Here is a 12,459-nt window from a genome sequence, read left to right on the forward strand (position 1 = left end):
GTGGGAGGGGATGGAAGTCAACCCACTTGTTTAATTCCCTAATATCTCCTGAGCAGGGTGGTCAGTGGACCAACTCACTCATGTATGTGCCTTGTCCCATCCTCAGGTTGGAGCCTGTAGAGCAAAAGGAAGCTGCTCCATTTTGCTCTAAGCCAAGGAAGCTGCACTGTTTTCAAACTTGTGAGCTATGTGGGCCAGCAGTCCTGAAGGGACCCCTCTAGCTTGAAGTTATGCAAAACAGATTGTTTTAGACAGGTTTGCACAGAAAAGCACTACTAGGTAAGGTAAGCATCTGGTTGTAAAGAATTCACCTGTTGCAAAGCAGGCTAGCACTGATTTAAAGCAGAGCAACCCAAAGCAGGAAACCACATTGGTGAGACCTCTTGAGTTATTGAATTTATTTCTATTTACTTTTCACCACCCATATCAGACTCCAGACAGATTTAGTAGAAATTCAAATAGATTATTGAGCAGAGCAATAGCCAGAAAAAGCTGCTGAGGATCTAGAAACACCATTTCCTCAGTCTTCTAGGCCTCTCACATCCTCCTCAGCAAAAACTTAAAGTTAGGTCTGGACTAGACCATTTAGGTAGCAGAGACCTCAGCTGCTTTACAGGTGAAACAATATTCAGTTGCCTGAACTAAGCTTGCTGCTGGAGCATATAAAAGCATCACAGGAGGTGAGATTGGGGTGCAGTGAGAGAGAGGGCTTAAGAGGCAGATTGCTCTGCGGTGCCACTAGAGTGCCTTGAGATCAAGTGTCTGTCTCCAATGAAGTCACAGGTTGGATGATGGGGGTCTGGGAAAGGCTGCGGTGGCAGCCACAAGTGAAGTGTTTCTCAGGAAAGCAAATAAAACCAAGACCCTAAAATAAAGTGTTTCCAAGACTGCACACCCCAAGCTCATTGCTCCCTGGAGCACTTTATTCAGAGGGGTTCAGTGGTGGGGTGCTGCAGAGATCCCCGCCTCACTGCTTCCCGATTGGCCCACACAATTTCGTGAATGAGGAAATCAGTCTCCTGTTCCACCTCTGCGTGGCGGAGATCAAGCTCGGTCAAAGTCTTGTTGTTTGTCAGCCCTTCAAGCAGCTGCTTCCCACCATCCTGCAAAAGGATGAGAGGGGATAGTTAAAGGAGGACATCCAAAACAGAAGTGTATTTTTTCTTTTCCCTCCTCCCCAGGGCAACTTCTGCTGCTGCCAGTGGGAGGTCCATGAGATGGTGCCAAAAGGGATAAAGGTCTCCGCCCAGGTCTGAAATGTTGCTCACAGGAGAAGTGCAGAGGAAGAGTGTAACCTTATGCAGCTCTCTGTGACATGACACATGCTAATGACTCCCTCTGGGTACCATGTCAGGAGTTCTCAAGCTCATGCTGGTTAATAACACATCTGGCAATGATAACCTGAGAAGAGTCTGCTCCTCCCTGTCCCCCCATTCCCAGCTTACTGCTGGCTGGGGACAAATGGATTAGAGCGCTGTTCCTCATCTTGGCAGTTGTGAGAGCCCCAGAACTGGCAGTTTTCTGTCTGGATGTGATTTCCCAGGCTGGTTTGGCTTTCCTGAGAGGAATATCTCATATAACTGAAGACCAGCCTTCATGAGACAGAAAATGTGAGGTAGACTTAGGGAGGCAACCCTCTCTGAGGCATAGCTCCCCCATACACTGGGGGAGCACTGTATTTAGGGATGTGACAATTTGAACTTTTTTCCGCTGTTGCTATTCTCTTCCAAGTACCAAATACACTTCCTGTCCCTTCTCCTCCATCCAGATGGACCCCTGATCCCAACACCCTGCCTCTTAGCCCTTTTGCCAAAAAGGGCAGAGCAAAAAGGACTGCAAAGAGGTCTCTTTTTAATGGGCTACATAGGTCAGAATTGAATGCATCTCTAGCAAAACCCCCAATTTTCCCAAAGATAATACTACCAGCCACCTTTTGGGCTGCCATGGAACTTCACAAATGGGTAACAGGAGAGCTCATCAGAAGGAAAATACAAGCACAGAGATTATTATTTACTAAACAAATTTCCTTCTACCCTTTCCAACCTTTGCCCCCTTGTATCATTAAACTCAGATCCAGGACCATAAAACTGAGAACTCACAAAAGGTTTTCTGCCATCAAATCCTTTTAAAACCCTTGTCAAACACATTGATGCCAATATTCCTGCCAGCAGGGACAGCTGGTCTTGCTGTCTCTTTATTTGACAGTGAGAATAATCGAGGCAGCACAGAAAGTTTAAAAGCCAGCATGATTGCTTTTGGCTGTCTAGTTTCAGATTTCTAAAGCTCTTTTTAATCAGCAAAAGAGAAGCGGTCTGGTTTGTGGCCATGTTGCATACTGCTGCTCTTAGGGATGTAGTAAGATCTGTGGATGATATTCTGTCTAGAAAATGTAAGCCTGTGTTTTAGGAGCCACTTACAAGCACACAGACATGACACTCCTGACCCACCACACTGTTCCCGGGCCGCAGGGTGAGTTAAAGAAGCTCAACAACCAAGCCAATTTTCTAACAGTCTCCTCTGAGCGTATGATGGACAGGAGAAATTCTGGGAAGGGTGGCACTATCTGTGTGCTGCTGAGTGACAGATGGCACAGCAGATACAAAACACAGAGGATATGCATGAGACCCTCATCTTATGCCGCCTATCATTAACTACACTCATGTGTGCGAAGCGTCTGTGATTTTTCCCAGACATGCTTCCTGGTTTTCAGTTTCCTGGGGGGGAAAATCCCTCTCTGCCCAAAAGCCCAAAGCCTCAAAGACAGATTCATCCCTATGAACAGAGCTAGATGTAACAAGTGAGGTAAATGCATGTTCATGCAGAGAAAGTGTCCTTCTCTTTCCTGGCATCTGCTACAGTCTCTTCCCTGCTCACAACTGATTGTTATCATAGCAAGAATGCAAAATGAGGGATGCATTTGCCTCTGTGGCTTTGAGACAGGCTCAGGATCTGCTTTGCAAGACCACCACACAGGGTCACAGACTGCAAGCAGAAGAGGCTTCTCTTACCAGCCCTAAGTGGTTGCATGAGAAGTTGATGCTCCTCAGAGTGGTGTTCTGAGCCAGAACCTGGGAGAACACTGCCGCGGTTGGCTCTGACAGGTTATTACTTCCCAGATGCAGGGATTTCAGGCTGGTGTTGGTCAGCAGGGCATGGCCAATCGCCTCCCCACCTTTGTCCTCCACGAAGTTGAGGCGTAGATTCAGGGAGGTCAGAGTGGAGCTCTCAGCCAGGCCTTGAGCAAGAGCCTGAGCCCCCAGGTGACAGATCTGGTTGTTACACAGATTAAGGGTTTCTAATCTGCTGTGGCTGATCAGCTTGCCAAGAGCTTGTGCCCCGTGGTCCCTGATGAGATTGTGGGACAAGTCCAGCTCCAACAAGCAAGGGTGATGCTGCAAGTTACGGGCCAGGAGCTTGATCTTGTCATCATCCACTTTGCTTTGTGTCAGCTTGAAAACCTGTGGGCATAAAAACCAGGGTCACTACAACAGGCAATGCTTTGGACTGAGCTTTGTACAAGATCATCACGGAGTTAAACCTATGGTCCACCAGACAGGATTCATCTCCCTTCACTTCAGACACCTTTAGCTAGCAGGCTCAAGTATTTGCTTTCCTAGTGGACTGATACTTCCAGCAAGCAGGCCGTGCCACTGATGTCCCATGCCTATTCTAGGGAAAAAGGGTTTGCCTCCTGGAAATACCTGTTCCTCTCCTCTGACCACACAAGATCTCTAACTGGGGGTTAAATTAAAGCAAGATAAAGCTGTCCAAACGTCTGCAGCAACTAGCAGTGGAACCCAGCCCAGATCACAGTCGAACCTGTCTGAATGAACACGTGCACCAGTGATAACCACAGTACGATGTCCTGTGTGCCTGGGGCACCTTAACAGCCACAAGAGAGGTAATTTCTCTTCCAGAAGCCATATTTCCCAAAGCATGCCAGTCTGTGGGGAGTTCATCTAACTCACTGTGGCTCCACTCTGGATAGCAATGCCCACTGATGTTTTGGAGGGGCTGAGTATCTGCACTGCCGTTGCCACAGAGCTGAAGATACTGTTAGTTCTTAGGAGGAAAATCCCTCATTGCTCTAAAGCAAGTGTGAGTGTTTCCCCACACTGTTCTTTGGGGTCTTTGCTCCTCTGGGAGAGGCTGACATGCATTTACTGAGCAAAACTACCAAAAACTGCTTATGAAATGTTCCCTCTGGACTTTTCTTCTCCTCCCTCCCAGAACTATATGAGGAGTTAAAACAGTGGTGCCTCTTATGCTACAGGCAACAAGTTTTGTGGGAGCAAATATTTTTCTCATTGATCCCCTGACAACCCATTCTAACAAGGACACAGCAGAACAAGATACTCAGCACTAGGCCAGCAGGTTAACATCTCTGCACTCTGTCAGAGTCTGTAACTTGCAAAAGGAAGGGTGGTACCAGCAAGCAAAACTGGTCCCTATATTTCTATCCACGTGCAATTTGAAGATCTAGCTGAGGCAGTAAGGTTCAGTTTGCGGTATATTACTTTCAAGTTACGGCACATCTTCATGGTAGCAGCCAAGTTGGAGCAGTCCAGCTCAGTGAAGTTAAAGAGGCTCCACTCAAAGTTCATGCCACAGCTCTTCACACCATAAATGAGATGAAGCTCTTCAAGGTGAGGGAGAGCAGTAATGACATCTTTCAGGTCGTAATGATGCGTGTAGACCTCACTAATTTCAGCATCATCCTCTGTGTCAGAGAGGTCATTGCTCTCCTCCTTTTGATCCACCCGCAAAGGTGGCAGGAACTGATTGATCTCCAGTTTCCGCACGTAGTCTTTACAGAGTGGGATTAGCTCTAGCACCTGCTTGGGGTCTGTGGTGTTAGGGATGAAAAACTTCAGAATGTTCTCCAGGTGACGTTCAAAGAACATCCGTTTCCAGCTGTCTCCATAGTTGGAGACGTCACACACTTGCCAGCGCTCCATACAGCACCTCTTCCAGTACTCCTCGTGGCTTACGATGTTGGCAGTCACAGTGAGTGGAAGACTGGTGGAGAGCCTATCCACCACCTTCTTTTGATGCTCAGGCAGAAGATAGTTCAAAATAGGGTTCTCTGGAAGAGATAAAAAGAATGAGAGGTTGGTCTGGGCATAGGAACAATTGCTGGCACCGTGGTTCTGCCCGGGTCCCCAGCTGTGTGCCCATGCCCTCCCCTCTGCTGATACCGGCTCTCTCCCTGGTTGCCAGAAGCTGGAACACAGAGCTAAGTTGGCAGAACACATTTGTACATTTCCATATATGATTTCTAACTTTTACAATGAAACATCAGTGTAATTGAGTTTACTCTCATAGTATTTGTGAACTATGCCAGAAACTGAGCTCCCCATTTAAACTTAGTCTGAATGCAGTTTATATTCAGGGCAGGAATTCTCCTCCCAAGAGAACTAATTCAGCCTTACAGTGATGGGAGAGCTTGGCCTGCCATTTGCTGAACTTTCTCCCTTTTGGTTTCTAAGCATATTGAAGAACAGTATTTGAGAACAACTGTGTGCTTTTCATGCAGGTCCTTGTGCCTGTTTATCTTAATTCAAGCATCAGTCTTACCTCAAATTGATTCCTGTTCCTTTTTGCTGAGGCACACTCCTAGCTTTTAGGTCCATCTTGTTTAAATAAAAATTCTGTTTTCCCAGGTACTCTTTCCCCTGAGTCTCTTTCCCAATGCTTGCCCTAAGTCTCAACTCACTTCTCTGGTGGAAGATTTTGTGCTCAGAAATGCCAGAGAAAAGCCACATATACTCACACCATGTATATTTGGTTATGTGTACACAGTTGTGTTGAGTAACATAAATCATCAGTGAAAAAATTTATCTGTGCACAGGAAACCAGATTATGAAACACAAAGTGGGATTAGCTTTATAGTTCCTCTCTTTCTGGGGCATTCCCTTCCTAAGGGCACTGATAGTTTTACCACAGCCTCTTCATGGAGTCTATTTTCCAGTGTCCCACAGCTGACACTGTGGTGACCTTCTCTGCAAAGCCCCACAACACAAGCAGAGGTGGGACACATATGGGCAGGGCTGGGCTAGCTTCACTTAGGCTCATTCAGGCTCCACTGTGGGCAAGGTGCAGACTCACAGCTCAGGTAAAAGCACAGGGGTTCCCATGAAAATGAGTACACTGCTTTTATGTGTGCACAGTGCAGGTCCAATGCATTTGGCATCAAACTGACTGATCGGGCTGCTGGGACTGCAAGGTTGTCCCAGCTCAGAGCCTCAAGTGCCTTCAGCTCCTGGCATAAGGCAGCACTGAGCTCCTCTGTACTGTCTTACAGTCCCAGTGTGGACATAGCCTTAAAACTATCTTTGGTCTTTGCTGCCACTTCACTGAGTCAGCCAAAAAGACAGGCTCTTCTTTTCCCCCTCCCAGTCAGTTCTCAGATGAGACATGCTTCTTCTGTTTTGCTGTGTTTCATCAGTCCACCTGCTTCAAAAGCACATTCCCCGCCTGAGGATATAACTTGTCACATCACCACCAAAAGCCATGGAGGAGGGCTGAGCCAGTGAGTACAATACTGAGATGATAGCTCCTCTGGGCAGGGAGCAATTCTGCATGTCTTTGTACAGCATTCAGTACAACAGGGCTCCATCCTCGAGCGCTGCCCTAACGTCTGTATGAATCAAGAGCAGGAAATAGCAACTGCACAGCCCCAGTCATGGTTGAGGTGAGTCCAGAAGAGCATGGATGGAAGAAGATGTGATAGAACAAGGTCAGTACAGAGTCACATTCTGTAGTGCAGCCCAGAGGACTACAGCCATTCCTGGAGTGTACAAATACATACTTAGCAACTAAACAGTTTGTTTAACTGGCTGCCCAAGGGGATATTTCTCCCCATCTGTTGCTTTGGCAGGGCTGGGTGCCACACTGCCTTTCAGATGCATCTGCCTGCCTTGTTGACCCTCTGCTCTCTGGGACTGACCCTCTCTCCGCGTGTCCTAGAGTAAATGTGCTCCCACTTACTTTCAAAATTGTGAGCGATGTGCTGGAGGCAGAGCTCAGTGAGGTGGGGGACAGTGACCAGGGACCAACTGAGATCCTCAGTGATGCAGCGGCGTGTGTAGAATGAGCCATCAGTGAGGTTGGCCTGAGGTGGACATGGTGAGGGAATGCCTCTGCTCTTATCACCAGCTTCTGGCTGCTGCATCCTTGTTCAGGATTTACTTCTCCTTCAGGAAAAGCAAGGGGAAACTTCCTTGAGAGTCACCACTACGTGGTTACCTGCAAAATAAAAAGGCAGCTTTAGAAAGAAGCTAGCAATATTAATGGTCAGCTCACACTGCTCTCCTGTAACACACTTGCCCTTTGCCTGCCTCCTCTGCTTTGGACTGGAAACACTGCAGCCAAACAACTATTACTTAGCTTCATCTTTATACCCTGCCCTGTGCAAAGAGGTCTCTAGGCACCACATGCAATAAGGAGATAATAACGTGGTGTTAATTCAGAGTGCTGTTGAAGAGGATGGACAGGAATTGATTGTTTACTGTCTTTTCCAATAAAAGTAATAGGGGAATCTGGCAGGAGCTAGGCTTAAAGCAAAGGGTTCTTCACACAGGCTACAGTTGAACTGGGAAATTCCTTGCCACAGGATGCTGTGGATGTTAGGAGTCTGCAGACTCTAAGAAAAGTCCATGGAAGAGAAACCCTTTGAGAATTATGAACTACACACAAGTCATGTGGCTCAGTGTGAGCAGCTGAACAGAGCTGGAGGTGGGGAGAGTATTGGAGGAAAGAAAACACACTTGCATTGTTTTTCTACTCTTCTCCAGGTGTCTGCTTCTAGCCACTGTCAGAGATGGGTTTTTGGGCCAGCCTGGTTTGATCTGGTATGCCTGTTCTTATGACTCTCTAAAGACAGATGCTTTACAGATGAATACATTATAAGTGTAATCTTTTCCTGCTTTTCTCCATTATTCTCTGGCTGAACTCCTTCCAAACATCCATTAACGGATGAGATGGGTCAGACCTGTTCAGACCATACTGAGCCTAAGCAGATATGAGCTAAAAGAATGAGCCTGGAGCAGAAGGAAGGATGCCTGGCCCTATTAACTTTGCAGAGCTTTCCCAGACCAAAGTTTTCCATTTGCTGTTTCCTATTCCAACCTCAAGGCCAGCACTCTCAGAATCCCACACGTATGGTTATTGCCTGGAAGTCCTAATGGTTCTCAAACCAGCCACTCTGAAAGAGGCAGAAAAGACACCAGGAAGGAATCATCCACTTGAGTTCTGGGTTCCACAAGAGCATCTAGGTCTGGTGAGCATCCCCCAGGGCATTCAGACCCATGCTGATCCTTACTGGGGCTAACTGGGCTTAAGAGGGCTGCAGCACGGGGCTGGGAGGTTACAAGCTGCAGGACACCTAAAAGAAGCATGAGGCAGAGGTGGATGGCAATGTCAGAGGTGAGAACAGCTTCCTGCATGACCAAGAGGATATCTCAGGGCACTGGTGGCCTTGCACCACCATACAGTCAAAGGATCCTGTGGAAGGATAACTGCCATGTAGTGTCTTTGGCCACCATATCCCTCACCTGAAAGGTGGTTTGATCCCAACCAGCTCCTCCTTTGTGAGCGATGTGATCAAGACAGTGGTCCCTAGATTAACCATTTTAGTACTTCTTTCCCCTGCACAAGGTTGCTCCTTTCACCTCTGCCTTCCCAGCTCATGCTGCTTCTGCCAGCACTTCCTTCTCTCTGAAAGCTTTGGAGCTGGCTTTGCTAGTGTTACTCCCTCTGCTCTCCTCCTTCCCCCTCCAAAAGGCATCTGAGACAGGGCCTGCAAAAGAGGGAAGAGAGGAGATCTGTGAAATGCTGTGGTCTAGAAGAGAGGAGCAAATGATTAATGCTGTAAATATGTCAGCAAAAGCTTCTTCAAATGCACTTGAGGCAGGCCTGAGAGGGACAGTCAGGAAAGGGTGGGGATGGCAGTGGCAGGGCATTCTCTGGCCCACAGCAGGAGGATGAAGGGTGCCAAGGACAGGGAAGCTGATTTCCTGTGAGGCAGTGGTGTACAGATGACAAAGGTAAAGGCTGATAAAAAAGGGAGCCTGATCTGATGAAGGGTGGAAGTGGAAAGAGAAAGTGTTAGGCAGCTGTGAGAATGCTGGGAATCCTTTCCCTGCAAAGATCCTTGTGCCTAAGGAAGGTACTATGATGATGGGCCACCTTTCAGGGGGAAAAGAAGAGACCTGATTCTTCACAGCACACTAACCCAGCTGAGACCCAACTCCTGGTGCTCGATGGACTTCCATAGAAGGGCAAAACACAGCTAGAAGGTAGTGAGGTGGCATTAATGGAAGTGACTGGGAAAATTGTTTTCTCCTTGCTCAGTCCTTTGTCCTATTCAAAAAGCATCTGTATCATTTTGTCCCCCGGGCCAATCACAGCTGATTGGAGCTTCTGATGGCTTTCCTGACCTAAACAATCATTAAAAGCCAGCTGTTGGGGAGAGCCAGTGCAGCATTGGTGGCCTAGGATTGTTTCCTGTCTGTTCCAGCAGATGATGGGATTGCCTGTTTACCGATGGCAGGTTGATTTTCAGAGGGTAGGTAACCCATGGCACATGCAGGGCTGCCAAATGGGCTCCAAGAGTCTGGGCAGGAGACACAGCTGCCCTGAGGCAGAGCTGCCCAGGCTGCTGAGAGGCTTTCCCTTGATCTGAGCCCCAGAGCAAGTCAGCTCAGCTGACTCCACCATGCCCACTTGTCATTCACTATGAAGCAAACAGGAGCAAGGCTGCAAAACATCAAAATCAACCCCATGCCTGTGGTGCCAGGTCTGACCCTGAGCCACTGCTCCTAATACATCCATTCCCACCACACCAGCGTGGTGAACACAAACTGCCAGGTGCCCTTACTACCAGGGAAGGGCCTCCTTCACTGCTCACTCCCTCTGCCTCGGCTGCAGGAGTCTCACCCAGCCAGAGCTGAGACTCTAAGCCACTTTCCAGAGCCAGGTTTGCTAAGCACGTATTTAAAGAGAGGGGGAGCGCCGTAATTCACTATCAATAAACCAAGTCAACACTGTTAATGCACGCTCCTTCCCACCCACTCTGCATACACATCAGTCACCTCTCCTAAAAAGGCTTTATTAGACAATATACAATGAACAGAGCCATGTAGTAAATTCCCAGTTTTTGTCATTTAACACCCAGATTAGACTAAAAAGTAAATAATGCTTGAACTTCTTAAAAAAATAAAGGAAATCACACTTCCCTTCCCCTGGAGGAACTGACAGAAATCTAGTCACACAACCAAATTATGCTGCTACTAACATGCCTTACAAACGTTCTTCAGCTAAACCTGTTTTGATCTGGAAATAAAAGATTTTTGCTCTTTTCATTCGCACCAAATCCCAGAGAGACCAAAAAAAAAAAAAAAAAAAAAAAAAAAAAAAAAGAGCTGCATGAAAACTGGTGACCTTTGGCTGATGCTCCTACCAGGATTACAGAGATCCAAGAAATGGAACAGTAAACACTGTGCTTACTGGAGAGTTTGTAAGAGCAGGATAAATTATTTCTGAGGGTGGTTATGCCCCAGCCAAGATTACATTTCCACTGAAGTTCTGTCTGCCTACTAATTGAGGAAGCTCTTATGCCACTGCAGCAGCACCCTGAAAATGCCAGTTGTTCTGCAGGTGTGCTGACCTTAATGCTGTTACCTGTAGTCCAGGCAAGTCATCCTGAGTCTGGCTAACACCACTGATCCCACCAACACCTGTGGGGACTTGCCATGCCCTGTGGCACTTTCAAAGGCTAATGCTAAATGTGCATTAGGATACTGTGTTGGAGGCTAAGCCTGGGCCTGAGACACTACAATGGGCTTTAAGTGAATTAAAAAAAAAAAAAAAAAGTGCCAAATGAGGAATCTATTTAGCTTCAGATATAATAAAAATTGTCTGTAATGGGAGACTGGACAGAGTGAGGCCAGCTGGCCGTTTGGGAATTTGGTTAATGTCACCACTGTAATCCTGGCGGTGTGAAGGGCCAAAACTGCGGTCCTGCATCTCGGCCAGCATGACCTGTGAAGGGCCACTGCCCTAGTGTCAGAAAAACAAAAGCCCTTTCGGACCTGAGCAGTGCCCACCGCAGCCCCTCTGCCGTGCCAGCCCCGGAGGTTCGGAGAGGGGTCCCTTCCCCGGGGGGGGCAAGGAGAACGCCTGGGTGCTGCTGACCGCCGCGGCCCCCGCCAGCCCCACCAGCCCAGCTCCGTGGGATGCCGGCCCTGCGCTCCCTCCTGCCAGCCAAGCTCCTCTCCAGAGACCCCGAGAGGGAAGGGGACACATCGGCGCGGCCGCTTCGTCACGAGTCAGACCTGCGAACCGCCGGGGGAAGAGCCCGCTCACGGGCGCTGGGCGTCCCCAGCCCCGGCAACGCCGAGGGGCACTGGGGCCTGAAACGCGCGGGGTCCCTCCCGACACCTGGGCCTGGGGGATTCGGCTGCCGGCTCTGTCCTGCTGCTGCGGGGCAGGGAACGGAGCGGGACCGGGACCAGCCCGGCCCCTGCGCTCGCCACCGCCGCTGTCGCCACGGACGCGGCCGTTGCCGGGGCGGGGCTCCCGCGGGCTGCGACCCCCGGCCGGGCACGCGTGGGGCTCGTGGGGAGCCGGTCCCCGTCGCGCTGGGGGTTCGCGGCCGCGTCCGAGCCAAGCCCATGCAAGGCGCGGTGCTCCGCGGCCGCTGTCACGGGGCCTGCCCACTGCCAGGGCGTGCGGGGCGGCAAGATCCAGCAGGAAGGGACGGGACGGGATTTGGAATGGCGCTCCCCCGTCACCCCGCCCCGTGCAGCTGCTGAGAGTTAGTGCTTGGTGAGTAGGAGCCACCTCTTCTAGCACAGAGATGTGTGAGCTCACCACCATGCTTCACGAGTGCTGGGTGGGAAGGAAACATTTGCCGAAGTCCTGGACACTCCTGCAGCAACAGCAGCAGCTGCTGTGGCATCATGGAAAAAAATGGGGCAAGGGGTGCAATGCAAATGGTTTGGTACCAGTCAGTATTCAAAGGGTGAATACACCGCTATTCTCAAGATACCCGCTTCCTTGCATGTTTGTATGGCTAAAGGTACACTGTCCCTGAAATAGGCTTGCTTCAAGGCCTTATATTTTGGGGCAGAATGACATCACAGGCCGTCTGAGGGGGAGGAAAGCAAATCTGAGAACTCCACTGATGGCAAGAAGATCTTGGTCCATCTGCTGCATGTTCGTCTCTTCTCCTCAACCTGTTCGTTTTTCATTCTGCTGTTAAGCATCCTCTACAGAGGTGGGGAAAGACCAGAATCCTCATCAAGACACACATCATGCTGTGGAGTATAAAGAGTAAACAAGGGGATGAAAACATGCATCTCCTCTTTCCCATTTCTCAGATCTAAGTGTTGCAGTATTTGCCAGGGCATTTCCAGCCTGAGACAGGTTTTTCTTTCACTCCTTTGGAATGCTGAT

General features: G+C 49.0%; 1 protein-coding gene across 5 annotated transcripts; it reads right to left on the reverse strand.

The window, feature by feature from the left end:
• Positions 1 to 896: 896 nt before the first annotated feature.
• On the reverse strand, positions 897 to 11,599 carry TCTE1 (t-complex-associated-testis-expressed 1). 5 transcript variants are annotated; one of them, XM_053937741.1, is made up of 6 exons: positions 11,443 to 11,599; positions 8,556 to 8,800; positions 6,991 to 7,248; positions 4,518 to 5,086; positions 3,009 to 3,458; positions 897 to 1,103 (listed from the first exon to the last, which is right to left on the reverse strand). In XM_053937741.1, the coding sequence occupies exons 3-6, from the start codon at positions 7,172 to 7,174 to the stop codon at positions 927 to 929; spliced, it is 1,380 nt and encodes a 459-aa protein (XP_053793716.1). In that variant the 5' UTR covers positions 7,175 to 7,248; positions 8,556 to 8,800; positions 11,443 to 11,599; the 3' UTR covers positions 897 to 926. The 5 variants fall into 5 exon arrangements, with proteins under 5 accessions (XP_053793716.1, XP_053793715.1, XP_053793713.1 ...); XM_053937740.1 differs by having other exon boundaries at positions 8,673 to 8,800; positions 11,337 to 11,599; XM_053937738.1 differs by having other exon boundaries at positions 11,337 to 11,599.
• Positions 11,600 to 12,459: the final 860 nt, after the last annotated feature.

The sequence above is a fragment of the Vidua chalybeata genome, chromosome 3, assembly GCF_026979565.1.
Source record: "Vidua chalybeata isolate OUT-0048 chromosome 3, bVidCha1 merged haplotype, whole genome shotgun sequence".
NCBI classification, from domain to species: Eukaryota; Metazoa; Chordata; class Aves; order Passeriformes; family Viduidae; genus Vidua; species Vidua chalybeata.

Coding starts and splice junctions, on each gene's coding strand:
- TCTE1 (XM_053937742.1), bottom strand. CDS start 7,174: ATGCAGCAGCCAGAAGCTGGTGATAAGAGCAGAGGCATTCCCTCACCA. Junction 3,459..4,517: donor AGATGTGCCGTAACTTGAAA/GTAATATACCGC, acceptor TTATGCCCACAG/GTTTTCAAGCTGACACAAAG. Junction 1,104..3,008: donor CATGCAACCACTTAGGGCTG/GTAAGAGAAGCC, acceptor ATCCTTTTGCAG/GATGGTGGGAAGCAGCTGCT.